At 47.3% G+C, this 15,753-nt stretch overlaps 1 protein-coding gene across 2 annotated transcripts in view; it reads left to right on the top strand.

Annotated features, from left to right (window-relative positions):
- Positions 1-15,753, top strand: part of ARHGAP1 (Rho GTPase activating protein 1) — a 26,271-nt gene extending 10,518 nt beyond the window's left edge. The window contains exons 4-13 of one of the 2 annotated variants that reach the window (XM_064512679.1): positions 6,166-6,253; positions 6,483-6,614; positions 7,105-7,191; positions 7,815-7,913; positions 8,498-8,605; positions 9,542-9,618; positions 10,021-10,098; positions 10,654-10,782; positions 11,004-11,107; positions 11,806-15,753. In XM_064512679.1, the coding sequence (XP_064368749.1) occupies positions 6,166-6,253; positions 6,483-6,614; positions 7,105-7,191; positions 7,815-7,913; positions 8,498-8,605; positions 9,542-9,618; positions 10,021-10,098; positions 10,654-10,782; positions 11,004-11,107; positions 11,806-11,985 (1,082 nt within the window). In that variant the 3' untranslated portion in view covers positions 11,986-15,753. The remainder of the gene's footprint in view (positions 1-6,165; positions 6,254-6,482; positions 6,615-7,104; positions 7,192-7,814; positions 7,914-8,497; positions 8,606-9,541; positions 9,619-10,020; positions 10,099-10,653; positions 10,783-11,003; positions 11,108-11,805) is intronic. The other variant, XM_064512680.1, reaches the window with a different exon arrangement.

Here is a 15,753-nt window from a genome sequence, read left to right as displayed (position 1 = left end):
TTGAGTCTGTTGAGTATATAGGTGTAGAAGTGATGGAAAGGGGTTGGGGATGGCAGTAAATGCCTTCACAGATTTCTCGCTGCCCAGAGGAAATTGGCAGTTTATATTTTGTTAAGAGTCTAATAGAAAGATTTTTAGAAAGCCATGGATGCATTGGAGTCTAAATTGTCCTCATATTCTGCTTATTGTGAAATTTAGCTTCTTGCAAAACAATCTTATGAATGTATTATTCATACAATATGATACCGTCCTCTGTACACTTCTAAGGTTGTTCAAAGGCCCTTGACATTCACAATTAGGTGCACTTAACCCTGTTAAAAGGGGCGGTACTGCAGCTGCCAGTTTGCATGTGCGAGAAGCATAACGGTAGGGGTCAGAAAATTGACTATGATTACACAGAATTGGATGCAAATTCAAGAGAGACTCAGGAATCATGAGTTACCATTATCACCTCTAATCGTTAGATGAGGTTGCTTTGGAGCATGGGGAAAAGATGAAGTTGAGAACGCTTGATTGCTGAGAGCAACTGAATGCATCCTGGTGACTTCCTGGGAAAGGATGCAAAACTGTATTGCTATAATTTTCTTTCTGTTCCTCCAGACCAGGGTGCACTTGATGGGGCCCGACCAGGTAGGTAGATTTTTTGTGGCACTAACATTTGATGCTGTAGATCATGATATTCCTTTAGCATGACCATGGCCTTTAGCTGGGTTATCTCAGGGGAGCCCAAACTTTGCTCAGCCTTGGGCTGCACTGGCAACTTTTCAGGAGTCCAAAGGCTGCACATAATTGCCATCTCTGAGGGCTGCACTTCTGCCTCAGGGGCAGCAGAATCATCTGAGCCAAATTTGGCCTGTAGGCTTTACTTTGGGCACTTTGGGGCTCTTGGGTCTCAATGTAAATTCTGTTCTTCCTCTGTCATGGTGGTGGCCTCTTTGGACCAGTTCAGTTTGAATACAGATTTACCATTTTGTCTTGTGTGCTTTAGAAGTTCATCCTAGGATTGCTTCCTATTCCTTCGTATGATCTGCTGCTGTCACTTGCTATGCAGCTGGTACTTAAATTGGATTCTCTAGCATGAAAGCAACTATTATCAATTTCTTCTTCATTTAGCTGCAGAGAAGATGTTGTATTTTGGCAACTTGTTCCTCATTCCAGCCTGAAGCTGTGCTAGACTGCTCTGTGCTTGCTGAACATTTGTTAATGTTCTCTGGACTTCAATCCCAAGCCTTAAGAATTTGACTGTCAGTGCTTTCTCACTTACCGATGTAGATGAAACTCTCTCTTGATGTGGGATTTTTTCTGCTCTCCCTGAACAGCAGGCCAAGACCTTTGCACAGTCTGTGGAAATGCTGATCCCCACTACCTCATTTCTTGGGTTCTTCTCCCACCTCTGCCGTACTCTCAGGTATCCTCCCGTTTTGCACTCTTTAGTCTGACTCTCTGATTTTTTTTTTTAATCAGTTAAAAACTGTAATCACCAGTAAGATGTTAAAGGGTTGTGATATTTATCCTTCCTCCTGGAATCATTGATTTAGTGACAGTGTGTGGACTCCTAATTTAACTTTGCCCTACGTCTTGCCAGGTCCTGCTCTGTTTCCCCAACCATCTGCAGTGGGGAAAACCACTGATACCCATGAGCCAAGCAGAGCTGTAGTCTCTTGAGAAGGTTTTATAAATCTGGCAATGTTTGGTTATTGGGAATATCTAGATGGAAGATGTTGTGTACTGGAGTACTTCTACTGTGAGCTCGTAGCTTGTATGACCTCCTTTTTCCTCAGAGGCTAAATCCACTTTGGAATTCAACAGAGAACTAAAATCCACCAACCACATGTAAACAGTGCTCAGCTGTGTCATAAGCCTGGCAAGAAGCAGAAATTACATTAGAGAAGATTCTTACTGACAGTGGCTCTGATAAACATCCTGAGCTCTGTGAAACTTGTATAGCAGCGTTCCAGAACTCTCTAGTGTGTCCTCTCCTTGTCCCTGAACTCTGTAACTTCGCTGTTTAACCCGTAACACGAGCTTTTGGTAGCAGGTTTTATCTGTCTGCATTCTCTTAGTATCGAAGTACCAGGATATTCCCATTTAAATTTTTCATCAAAGTGAGATCCCCGGGTGATGATGCCTGGCAAAACTAGGAATGAAAAGGGTCCCCTGGACTGTAGTTTTGCTGCCAGTCAAGTCATATGGTAGCTTCAAGTCATGGTGTAAAGGCTGAGTGACATTTTTCAGGAGAAACACCTGGAAATAGATAGCAGGATTTGCAAATTAAGCAAATATTTTCCCCGTAGGCTTTACAGATTCATTTAATACAGAGTGATCTTCTCAGAACAGTACTGCTACCTTGATATAAATTCCTGTTCTGATACATCTGCATTGCTGCTGAAACCTTCACCTCAGTTTTTAAACTTCAGTCTTTCCAGAAGTGTGGTCCTGCATGGAAGGTGTGGAACCATGGGAATGCCGTTCCTTGCCTCATGTCTCAGAAGTGTACTAGAAATGCTTCTCTTCAGATGAGAGGAAAAACTGAATTTATGCTTTAAAGGCACCAGAGCACTATTCAGAAGAATTACCATGTCCATCAGTGCTACCAGTCAGTGTTGCTTTAGATAAGCAGCAGTCTTGGCTGAATAGACTTTGCATATTGGCTACCATCTTGCTCTTTGTTGTTAAGCAACTTCTGGATTCCATCCTATAGGGAGGTAGTTGTATTTCAGTGTAGACTGAAAATATTTCTTTTATGTATGGACATATTCACAAAGGTATTTATATTGTTGGGGTGCTTTGGGAGTATGGGCAATGTATAATTGCTTTTTTGCTGATTTGTTGTTAACTGATGCTGAGCGTTCCTTTTCTGGGAGAGATAGGAGGCAGCCTGAGAAGCTGAGTAATTAGTACATGGTCTATAGTTGTGTTCAATGGAAACTTTAATTGCTTGCAATTGCAAACAAGGGGTGAAAATGTAGATACATAAGATTAATATTGCAAACAGGAGAGCAAACAGTACAAGGGATGGAGCGTCTGGGAAAGATCAAATGTGGTAAGAATCTGTTCAGTTTGAGGCAGAGAGGCCACCTGGAGGCAGTTTCCTCAGACAGCCAAGAATGTGTGGAATGGGTTTTAAGTTCTTGTTTATAAATTGGAACAACTGATTGTTCAAATTTGATACTCAGGAGCTGAATTTTGTCTTGTCTGGAGGAACCAGGCTGATCTGATATGTCAGGTACAAACAGGATTGGCAGCTGTTTGTTTTGAATGTTTCTATGCTGACAGGCTGAACTCGATGTGATGAAACTGGAGTGAAACCCAGAATTCAGCAAGTGGCATGCTGGTTCCTGTGTAGTTCTCACACATAAATTCATCCTGATTTGGAAGGCAAAATGGGCCACTCCTTTTTCAGTGATCCAAGGGACTATAGATTATCTTTTAGTGTACTGGCCCTGGAAATTATCCAGAGGAAACATGCTGTCTTCCCTTCGGGTGAATCATGTATTTTCTGTTCTTTCTTTACCAATGACCCCAGACCTTTTCAGCTATATAAGGAAGGAGATTCTGGACCTTGCATAGGCCCTTCCATAGGCTGTCATGTCATTCCAGAGGAAGGTGTTTGAGGTATTTGGTTCATGTCTTCTACCTTGTCATGCTTGGAAATCAGTGCCCAGGAGCCTGAGCTGAGTGTTATGGCAACCCGCAACATCTCATGAACGAGTTGCTGTGCTGCAGTTCTTCACAACCAAGGCCTGCCTTCATCAAGCTTGGGATCTGCTTCTGACCCTCAGACCTTCTAGTTTGGCATGAAATGCAGCCTCTCAGTTAACTGAAGACAGCACCTACTCTGACTTTAGCAAGGAGCTGTAATCTGCAGAGGTCTGCAGTCTTTCTGGCCATTCTCTTTCATAGACCCCTATTATTCCAAAACTTGAGAGATTCTCAAATGCTGCCATCTTCTTGCTGCTCTGTGAAGGCAGGATCCTTTTTCCAGATGGAAACGTTAGAGTGATTAAAGACTACTTGGAAGAGCCATGAGATGCCCTATCCTCCTGCTCAAGACTTTGTAGGCTGCCCTTTTGTTTTACAGACAGCTTATGTGCATTAGACCCAGCTCTAAAGTTCATAGCAAGCTACCAAGAAACTCTGGGCTAGGCAGAGAGTGGGCTACCGTGGGATATGCAATGTGATGTTGGTCTTGTGGCCTGGCTGTGACTGTATCTGGTTGTTCCAGATGATTCTTGCATCACTCTCTCCTAGTCCTGCATTCTGGGTCATGTGTCCTCCCTGATTGCCCCTTACCTTTGCATGTGTATGTCAATGTGATGGCCTATGCCACCCCTTTCCTAGTCTGTACCTAGTGCTGCCTCAGTGTCCCTAACTTTTGTAGAGGTTCTGGCTTATGTGTATCAGTAAATTCCGTCTCTTGTGTTGTCTGGTGAGTGACTTGGAAAGAGGACTTGCAAGAAAAAATGCAAGTGAATATGCAAGTGAACAACTACAGAGACAATCTGTTCTTCTCGCTGGAATGGGGGTAAAAGGGAGGGTTGGTGGCCTCTTAGTGTCACGGTTTGTGTATGTGAGTTCTCTGGTTGCCATTTGCAGCCGCAAGTGGTCATCTGTCATGGACAGGCAATGTTCCTGTAAACCTCAGGTTTGCTGTTACGTGGTTTCATTTGAGATCTCAGTTGCTGCAAGGCAAGTCTAGCCAAGAGATAGTTGAGGGCCAGAGCCCATGCGAGGGTGAAAAAGTGGCTGCATGCTGTGAATACTGTAAATGAACATGAGGCAAAGGATATCTTTTGAGAGGAATGATGTATCATAGGGCTGTCCTGCAAAAGTAGAGATCCTGGCTACTTTTCTGTGCTGTAGCCTTGATGGGATGGTTGTGCTATAGGGAAGGATGGAGGTTTTACTTAAGCAGAACCTCAGCAGCCCCTTCCCCCTCTCTGTGCTCCTTCTACTTGACAGGAAAACTTAGCTCTCTGAGTAGGATGGGTAGCTAGAAAGATGGGAAAACTTGAACTCTTAACAATAAAGGAACAATTTTACCTCCACTGGTGCTAAAAAACAAGTCATCCTTATGGTACTGGATTTGGTGATCTGTCTGCTTGGGAGAGAACCAGACTTCCCCTTGAACTTCATATATCCAAAAGATTTGTGACCTGAATTTCTCTGTTCCTCTAGCTTGTCAGCTAAGCTTCTCTGTGCCCATTTGCTTGGGTTTTGTTCATGGGGCTGAGATCTCTGCTGGCAGAAGTCCACTGACATCTGAGTACTTGCTTTCAGGAGAACTTGGCCCGTTGTCTTTGAAGCCTCAAGAGGTGGCTGGGGATGTTTCCCCTGAGATGAGGTTCCTTTCTGGGTTATTTGGATCCAGTGTGATGGAGGTTGTTCTCTGCTGGGTTTTTGGCATAGAATGATGTGTTCTGTTGCACTTTGCAGCTCCTTGAGATTTCCTCGGGTTGGAAAAATATCACTGTGGATGGAAAATCTAGGAAGCAGTGAACAGCTTATTCTGCAAAAATCCCTGGAGAATTCAGCAGCCCTACTTGGTCCGTCTCTAGAAGAGGCTTGTGATGATGCTTGCTTCTCTTCCTTAGGTTGTGGCTGGGGCTGCCTGTTTCTGTGAATTTCTTGCTTTGCAGGGTATGAAATGGCTTCATTCTGTGTGCAGGACAGCTTCAGGTGAAGCAAGAAACAAATACATCAGACCATAAGCAGTTAGTCTGGGACTGTGTGCAGGAGGTGAGGAGTCATTCTTGTGTTTGTGAGGGGCAGTTTTCCCTGTGCCCAGTATGTGCTTACATCAAGAGCAACTTTCCCAGGCGCAGTGTTAATGATCCAAGCACTCTCTGCTCTGTATTACTGGCCACCATTACTGTGTGCCCCAGGACATCCTGGCTTCTAATCCTTCCTCTTCTTTCAGGGCTGGAGTGTGGATTCTGTTCTCCATTCACACTGCCAACTTGCCAGAGCCTTGGTGTTCAGGTTTCTGCTTCCCCACTGGACCCATGGTAACTCCGCTGAAAATCAGGTTTAGCTTTGCTGGCAGCTGTGGCAGTCCAGACTTCTGCCTAGTTACGGAGGTTTCCCATGCTCCATTTCCACCTTACTGCAAAGACTACAATGTAGTCTTGAATCTCCCTGTAATCTTTGGCATTTCATCTGCAGGTGATGACAAGTATGGAAGGAAAGTCATTTTGTTCAGTGCCTGCCGGATGCCCCCAAGCCATCAACTTGATCATGTGAAACTGCTGGGGTGAGTAGTGTCTCAGGACGTGGCTATTCAACTTCCTAAGCCTCACATAATTCCCAGGTGCTGTTCTATATGCAGTGGCTTCTTCAGCTGGACACATCCTTGCAAACTACTTACCTCCATTACTGGGGGAGCAAATCCTCTGTTACTGCACCCTAAAATGTGGCCTAAAGGGAGAAAGAGCCTCTCCATGACAGAGCATGAAGCAAGTTCAGCAATTGTATCTTTGCAGGTACCTGAAGTTCACATTGGACCAGTATGTGGAGAGTGATTACACACTGGTGTATCTGCACCATGGCCTCACCAGTGAGAACAAGCCATCCCTGAGCTGGCTGCGGGATGCCTACAGGGAATTTGATCGCAAGTAAGTAAGGGGGAGAGCAAGGAAGGATATAGTATGCTGTTCTGTAGCCTAACATAGAAAATCTCCTTTCTGTCCCCGCCATGTAGCTTGCGGATCATGATCTACTATTGCTTACATCTCGTGTTTGTGGAGGCAAGTAGTTTAATGCAGGCTGAATCATGGGGTACACAGCTCCTTCTGTAGTTACATCCTTCAGGCAACAGGCAAGCAGCAAAATCAGAAACCAGTGCAAATGTGTCAGCCCTGTGGTATAACTGTTGCTTCCTGATGAGGCTGCTCACTGCTCCTTGGTGGATCTTGGGTCCATGTAGAACATGCCCTCAGGCTGCTGGGCTGCCTGAGAGAGCTAGGAAGCATGGAAGAGTAGAGGCCAGGCTATGGTGAGGCAGAGTGCAAAAGGAATGGAGTACCTACCGGTGCCTTAATCTTGTGGAAAGGTTGATTCCTTTGCTTAAAGCACAGCTCATCCTCACTTAGCCTGTCTTGGCAGGTACAAGAAGAACATCAAAGCGTTATATATTGTACACCCGACTATGTTCATCAAGACCCTGCTGATTCTCTTCAAACCCCTGATCAGGTAGGAAGCAACGTAGGAAGCTCACTAACATCATCACACAGTGGGAGGATAATGGGACATTCTCAGTGGGACACAAGATGAGCACAGGCTGCTGAGCATGCCCTGATGTCTCACACCCTATGTTGTCTCCTCGTATTTCTGAGCTCAGAAATATTCAGACAAAAGAACAACTGCTTTGGGAGCCTACTGAGTTTGCAGCTCTGTGCTGCTCTCTTGCTATCCAGCCAAGCAGAAGCAATGTGTTACAGGCTCTGCTGCTAATCAAAAACGAAGTGAGAGCATCAGTCCAGATTACATTTAGTCCCTTGTGTTCATGCTGTAAAATAAATGGAAAGAGAAGTTTTCTCCAGCCTACTGCTGAGCTTAGGAAGGGGAAGCCCAGGGCTTCAGGGAGCATGCCTCTGCTATGGCTTCGAACATGACTTGGAAAGCCTTGGCATTTCCTAGTAAAATATATGAAGTTGGAGAGCTGTGTGGGAGACATCTCTGCTGCTTGGCTGTACCTGCCTTGTTCCCCCACTGATGTCTCTTGCAAACCCCTGCTCTCCTTGCCTTTGGAAAATCAATTCTTCTGATACTGGATTTTCTGATTCCTCACATACCTACTTGTCTCTGTTTTTCAGCTTTAAGTTTGGACGAAAGATTTTTTACGTGAACTTCCTTAGTGAGTTGGAGGAGTACGTGAAGCTGGAGCAATTGGGAATCCCAAGTCAAGTACTGAAGTGAGAGTGCTGCCCGTCTCCCATTTGTTTAGGGCTCCACGATATGGGACCTTTCTGGAGGAATGGCAAGAGGGGGAAGCAAGTGAAGGGGATGGAAGAGCAGGCTGCTGACCTTTACTCTGACCTGGAGCTCTTGGTGCACATCTGCTGTGTCTGGGCAACTGCTTTGGTCACTTGACACAGTTCAGCTTGTCTTTGGGGCTTCCCGAAGTCACCACAATCTTGGCTCTATCAGATTGATTCCCTGTCGTTCGCATACGCATGCAACTGCCTCGTCATGAACAGTGCTGCCCTGGTCTCCTGCCTGTGCTCTCTGTGATCCCCAGTTATTCCCCCAGTCCAGCTTCTGACTCCAGACAGACTTCCTTTCTGTCTGGTTTTTCCTGACAACCAAATGTTTGTTCTTGTTGTCCCTGTGCTCCTGAGCTACCTGTCTTGTTTTTGTGCAGGTGGAATCAACTGTGCTCGGCTGGAGCTTCCTAAGAGCTGTTACCAGTGGGTCAGCAGTGGGTCATGCGTACAGCTGGGTTGGTGCTCTTTCTAAAAGGTGGAATGGGTCTTTACTAGTCTGTGTTTTGCCACAGATACGATGAATATCTGAGATCCCTGCAGAAACCTTCACAAGTTCCGCAGAAGCCAATACCCCCACGCCCACCACTGCCAAACCAGCAGTTTGGAGTCTCGCTCCAGCAGTGAGTATCTGTGGATTGTATTGCTTTTGCCCTGGCCTGGCTGATAGGAGGTCACTGTATTTATAAGTGAACAGCTGCAGAAATGGCTGTAAAATTTCTTGTAGTTTGGACTTACTACAAAACTTGAGTCATCCTTTTGAGAAACTGTTCTCATGTCCATATCCTGACTAACCCAGTTCATTTCCACCCTCTTGATTCCCAGGCTAGATCCCACTGTAAATTAGGATGGAGTTGTTCTGTTGAAGCTGGGGAATGTGTTCTCAGATTGCTCTGTGGCCAGACAGGCCCTCTGAAGCAATCTGAGAACACATTCCCCAGCTTCAACAGAACTTTTCCAAATGTAACACATGTGGTGCTACATGCCTGAGCTTGCTAGTGGCCTGAGAAGGTGAATGGCTCCATGCTTTGAAGTGCTGTGGACTGTCAAATGTGAGAGTGGCAGCTAACACGTTGGCAACACTAGACCTTCCCTGCCAGCCACTGGGTTTGGTATGTCTTCCATTACAGTGGGTAGGTGCAGGTATGGGGGGGGGGGTGATTTTATTCTGTGCATCTTTCTCTCATGTATCAGCTGCTTTCTGTCCTTTCCTACAGTGGGAAAGGAAAAAGGAACTTGGACCCTCTTCAGCTGGTTTGTAGCTAACGACCTTGTCTTCTGGGAGCCCCTTTGCCCTGGCATCTGTATGCTATGATTTTTACAGAAGGCAGAGAAATATTCCTGTGATGTAGTAAGGAGTCCATACCTGCTCCAGTGAATGACTTAGCATAGTGAGTGAGAAGTAGAGAAGTCTGGAGTAATGGTTGAACTGGACACTGGGGTAGCAAGATCCTGTGTGCCAATCAAATATCTTGCTTGTGTGGGCAAGTTTACATGTCTGGGGCTGCATGCAGGGCAGAGATGACCAGCCATTTTTAACCTTTCCTCTCTTCCCACAGTCTACGGGAGAAGAGCCCCGATCAGTTGTCTGTTCCTCTGGTGGTCAGGGAGACCATTGCCCATTTGCAAGAGCATGGTGAGTGATCAGGGGAAGCTGCAGCCCCTCTTATTTCCACAGTGGTGGCCTCTCCTCCATCCAGTTCCCATCCAGAGTGTAGTGAGACACAGCAGAAAAGCAGCACAGAATACAGTGTAAAGACCTGAGCTGGGTGAATTAGCCTTCAAGAGAGGTTATGCAGTATCAGGGCCTGCCAGACCTCTTTCTTCCAGCTGTCCCTGCTCCCACTTGTGTAAGAGCAGCAAATGCTCGTTGTATTCTGTGCCTGCTGCTAGAAGTAGGCAGGAAGAATTGCAGTACTCTAAAAAAGGGACTTGTCAGCATCTATCCAAACAACTCACGACATGGATTTATGACTGGTAAGACTGGTGTTCCCAGAGACTCCCATGTATTTCTTTTCTTTCTGCTCTCACTTTACAGCTCTTGCAACAGAGGGGATTTTCCGGAGATCAGCAAATACACAGGTTGTCAGGGAGGTCCAGCAAAAATACAACATGGGTAAGTGCCCCAGCTCAGCAGAGCCCTTCTTGTTCCCTAACTCCTGCTGTCCAAACAGAACTGTACTGGAGCTAGTCTGTTATGGCTTCTCTGCTCTCTAGGTGAGGCCTTACTCTACTATCAGGACATGATCTGAGCTGCAAGGGAGAAGTGTCAGATACTGTATAATGCTTCTGCTGCATGGAAAACGTGTTCTTTTGCGCTCATTCTTCCCTCACTGCTTTTTTCCTTCCTGAAAATTTTCCTGTTTCCCAGGATAGGATACCCCATCTTAGTGTGGTTATGCTGGAAGGAGAAAAGATGACCAGGAAGAAAACATTTGCTTCATTTGATGACTTCTAGAGGTGTAGTGCTAGATTCAGAGGTGCTTTGCATATGCTTTTGGAGCAGGTTTTTCAAAACTGCCAGAAGTTACTGTACTCCAATCCCTTCTCCATGTTCTTCTTTAAGATCCTCCTTCCCCAGTTCTGGGCTCTGAGTCTTAAGTCCCATTCTTTGTCTGGAGGAAGTCCTGCTTTGGCCAGTGAGCACTGAGTCTCTGCTCTCCTTTCCCAGGTGTGCCAGTAGATTTCCAGCACTATGAAGATGTCCACCTCCCTGCTGTGATCCTCAAGACCTTCTTGAGGGAGTTACCTGAGCCCCTCCTCACTTTTGACCTCTACAGCCATGTTGTCAGCTTCCAGAGTGAGTTGTAACAAGAGTGTGCAATCCCCTGAATATTGCACTGGGCAAGAGCAAAGATGCCTTCCAAACCACTCTTTATTGGAGAAGGGGCAGCCCTGCATGGGATACCCTGTGACTGCAAACTGGGCTTTCATTAGGAGGGGTGCTGAGGTATTCCCACTTTGCATGGAGAGATGAGGCTTTCTCATGGACCTGCTTGCCCTGTGTCTCTCCCTTTATAGGTGTGGAGGAGGTGAATCGTGTGGATGTTGTTCGCAAAACACTCCAGACTCTGCCAGAAGAGAACTACCAAGTGCTTTGTTTATTGACAGCCTTTCTGGTGCAGGTGAGCTGCTCCAAAGTGGGCAGTCAGCTGTCTGTTCCTGTCATCAGCTTTTTGACTGCCTGCTCTCTCCTTCCCTTTGAGAGGAAATGAGGCTTAGGCCAGGAAATTGCCTTTCTTTATTGTATGCTCCTCTTATACAGAGATCGGAAATGATCATGATGAATGAGCCTAAAGCAGTCCCTTCTCATAAGACTGAGAGGTGCAAGCAGGCATTAAGTCAGTGTGGTCTATACCGAGGAGGCTGAAAGCTCCCTGGGGTGCAGGCACGACTGCAAAGTATCTGAGCAGAAGACTGAACAAGAAAAGGGGTCTCAGACCCACCCTAGAGGACTTTCTGTTGCTAGGGAAGCCACTGCAAGGCTACACTAGCAAGAAGGAAGATGATTTCGGTTAGAGGGGTGATCAGGACCAAGGAAATATCAGCTGAGAGCACTCTTCATCCTGGTATTATGATGTGTCCTCGTGGTTGAACCATAGTGGGATGTGGAAAATGGCAAGATGTTGCTCTCTACCTCCTGAATGCTAGAGATCAAGTGTGTTTCCCCCAGCCATCTTCTGGCAGTGGGCCTTCAGCTGCTGTCTGCCATCCTGCTCCCATTTGCCCTTAGGGGTCTGTCAACTCTGGCTTTGGGGAGGGTAGAGGGCAGCTGCTGTGCTGTTCTGTAGGATTCACAGTGGTCTCTTTCCTTCTCACACAGGTCTCTGCTCACAGTGACCGAAACAAGATGACAAACACCAACCTAGCGGTTGTTTTTGGCCCAAATCTGCTGTGGGCCAAAGATGTAGCCATCACCCTCAAAGCCATCAACCCCATCAATACCTTTACGAAGTTCCTGCTGGATCACCAGGAGGAGCTGTTTGAGGATGTGGAGGCCTGAGCCCAGGCCAGCCTACACTAGCACACTGTGCCCACCTTCTTTCCCACCTTGTCTTGGAGCTGTGACCAAGGTGTTTCCAGTGCAAAGGGACCATTGATTCCCCAGGTGATGAGCAGAACGAGGGCTGTGGAGATGGTGGAATAAGTGTGTGAGTGAGTGAGCAGGAGACCTGCTGCTCCAGGTGGGGAGGGGAGCTGGTCTCCTGGCTGCTGGGGGTGGAGTCCTAGCCCACCTGCCAGTCTGTGCAGCTCTTCCAGGGCTCATCACCAGTCTGCTCCCATGTAAGCTGACCTTCCTTCCTTTCTTCCTTCCCTCACGTGGTTTTTCTGCCCTCCTGGTCCTTTCCAAAGCAAAGACCTAATTTGTTTAAACACTCCCCAAAGTCCCAGCTCATCCCCCTTGCCTCAGCTGGGCTATTGAGGCCAGGGCAGGCTTTCTGGGTTTTTTTGGCAGAGATGTTCTTGCCGTGAGTCCCATCTTCTCAGCACTGAACATGCATCCTGCCTTTCCCCAAAGGCACCTGAAGCAGTGAAGGGAGCAGGTAGCCCTTATGCTTTAGGTAGCATGCACTAGGCAAACACCACTCTGGAGCCTGTGTTTTTGGCAGGCAAGTGAAGGAGAGGCTCAGGGTACCTGGGCTGCATGGGCCTGCCAGACTCCGACACAGGGGAGCTGAGCTTAGCCCACCCCCCTTTGAGATGTCCTCCAGATACTCTTCAGCTTTTGCTGGGGTATGGTGGGTGAGGTGCCTCCCACAGTTACCCACTCAGGTGTTAATGTCTCTCTAGCAGCATTTCCAGCCTTGTTGGGAAGGTTCATGCCCACCCTGGCTGTGTGTGGGGCCTGGTTGGGGCCATTTACAGATAACGAATCTGAATTGCAGGGGGCAAGTGCCCTAGTGACACTGAACTGCTGAATACTATGATGATCACTGCCTTTCCCTGTGGCAACAACACAAGGCCTCTTCGACCCCTTCAGGCACATATATCTGTGCTAACTGGCACAGAGTGCCTTGGCCATTCTTTTTCTCTTCGGTTTGAGCAGAACTTTCTCCAGCACAACATAACGGAGAGCATGGCCTTGAGGGAAGGTCTGAGGACTGGGGCTAACCCTTACTTTGGAGTACAGAAGACCTGGCTTTCAAGTCTCCGCCCAGGTGCTGAACACTCATGTGCCAAAGCTATGAGGGAAAAGCTTCTCCATGCTGAGGACCTTTGGCCTATCTCCTGCTTGGTTCATGCTTCCCTTCCATCCTACATGGAAGCCTGATCTGATGCATCCTATATGCCTTGGGCATGGCTGGAGAAATCTGTTTGTCTGCAAGGCAGGCTTAGAGCAAGATGGGCCCAGTGTCTTCCCAAAGTAGCTACAACACAGTGCTTCACTGTTGGTTTTGGATTGTGACATTCCCCTTACTTGAGCTAAAAGAGATCCCTCTCCTTAGCCTGGGCCTGAGAGAGTGTTAGTGAGGAAAATTCTAGCCTTACTTCACCAGTGTGTTTTATCTTGTGCCCTGCATGCCTGGGTCAGTCTTGCTCCGTGCTGAACCTACCCACAGGGACAAATATGTTGGACCAAGCAGAGCTCATTTTTTAAAGTCATTGGATTCTAAATGGAATTTACTTTTTCATAGTATTTTAACCTGCTTTTAAACACTGATCAAAAGTTGGTGCCCTTGTTGTAATCAAAATAAGTGACAGGCTGCTGATGAATATCAACAGCAGGAATTGTGGAAATTGCTATTTCTGCTAAGCTCCATAATGGGGATGGGTGTGAACATAGGCAGCTCTGTGAGGCAGCAGATGTCCAGCCAGCTGATGTGGGGCATCTGTGGGGGCATTGCAGATCCAGCCAGCTGGCTTGGGGAATGTGTGAGGCAGTGCAGGTCTGTCCAGCTGGGGTGGGGAAGGCACACCAGTGCGTGGGTGGGAACAGTGAGCCAGAAGCTGAATGTTTCTAAGGCTGGATCAAGGGATGTTTGAGGGCAGGACTGGGTCTGATCCCTGCTAGATGCTGGGGGACTTTGCCTTATGGAGGCTACCAGGCTACTTAGTTTCCCTCCCATAAGAGGAAGATTCTTCCGTGTTTGGCTAGGATATGAATGGTTTCAGCCTGGACAATTCACAGCAGTAGCCAAATAATGTTTGGAGGTAGAGACGCTCAGCTCCTAATTCACCTTTGATCTCTGCTGGAGTGAGTTAGGAGGGCTGATATGCTGTGGAGAAGTACTCTGCCAGGATAGACAGTGTGGGGAGAGGTGTACTTGGCCCAGTATTTGCTTTAAGAGTCAAGGCTTACTTGACAGCCTGGGAGGAGCATAGAGGCTGAATGAGCCCAGGACAGCCACTCTTTTCCTTTCCCTGTGAGCACCTTGCTCTGTGTAGGCTTCAGTGTGGGGTGAGCCTGGGTGCTCTGACTGTATCTATAGCTGATTCTGGCCTTGCTTGTATCTCCCTAGAGGAAAGGCAAACCCAGCTAACTTCTCCAGGGACAAACAAGCTGAAGGCCAGGAGCTTGGAATGGGAAGTGCCTATGTGCTGGGGCACAAGGCCTTGACCCTACTCGCAGCCCTAGCTCTCTGGAGAGGGTAGCAAGTACCATTCCCTGCGAGAGGAGCAGGACTGGGGGTAGCTTAGCTCCTCTCCAGGGAGGGAGCAGGGATTGCTGCAAGTGTCTGTGTTCTGTCTTTTTTTTTTCTTTCTTTTTTTAATGAATTCTTGAAGTGATGTTTCCTTTTTTTAGTGAAATGAAGCCTGGTGCATTCCCTGCAGGCAGGGATAAAGCCTGCTTCAGGTCAGTGCCTGCGGGGAGCAGATTTGAAGGGTGTTCAGGAAGCTCCTACTGCTCATGGTGGGAAAGTGCTTGTAAATCCTTGAAAGGACCCAGTGTAAATGTCCCCTTTCCTCTGCAGCTTCTCATGCCGGAGCTGCCAAGGCTCCTGGAGCAGGCACAGTAACTGGGGCTGCTTTTGCTTCTGCAGTCTGCTCTCCTGAATGCCTTTTATTGAAATATCCCTCCCATGATTTGGGCAAGGAACTGGCCTGGGCCTGCCTGCAGCATCTGCCCAGTGGGTGGCCACAGGAGCTTGCATCTGCCAAGCCCGTGGGATTAAATTCCCTCCTCACCTGGTCAGCCTCCTCATGCAGAGTGCCATAGGCAGGGGCTAGGTTCAGGGGCCTGCCTGGGCTGCTTTTTCTCCTCTCCATATAAGTGGGGGGCAGTATCTGTTTAGGGAGCTGGTCTTTATCATTTTTCTCCTTATCATAGAGCTGTGTAGGGTTCTCTTCCCTAGCTTGTCTTTCAGATTAGCTATTAGCCTTTTCTCTGAGGGGGTAGAGAATTTATTCCACTTCCAGCATCTGCATTTTAGCACCTAGACCATTCCCCTCTGCTAAGCCCAGTGCTATCTTAATGGCCCCAATGGCTCCCTGGCCCAAGCTATATTACTGACATCAGAGCCATTGGGTGATGCAGATGGTGGTGGGGCCATCTGGATGCCTTGTGGTAGTGTCTGCTCATTTGATAGAGGGCTGAGGGCCAGTTTGGCCCTCGTTTCCTCTTTTATTTGCGGAGCCCTTGTGCAAAACTTCTGGCTTTGCTTTTGTTGCTAGTGTTCCCTGCCTTCTTTTCTATTGATGTTTATCAGGTGCTGGGCTGGGGTTTTCACAGTGGTATCAGTTCACATTCATGTTTATTTCCTTCTAAGCTGCACCAATCTTATATTTCACAGTTTGCACTTTTTGTATTTCAATAAAAATCAAAACCTAA

Source organism: Dromaius novaehollandiae, chromosome 5, assembly GCF_036370855.1.
Source record: "Dromaius novaehollandiae isolate bDroNov1 chromosome 5, bDroNov1.hap1, whole genome shotgun sequence".
In the NCBI taxonomy this organism is placed as follows: Eukaryota; Metazoa; Chordata; class Aves; order Casuariiformes; family Dromaiidae; genus Dromaius; species Dromaius novaehollandiae.
The sequence above is the reverse complement of the archived record's forward strand: the minus strand, read 5'-3'. Positions and strand labels throughout refer to the sequence as shown.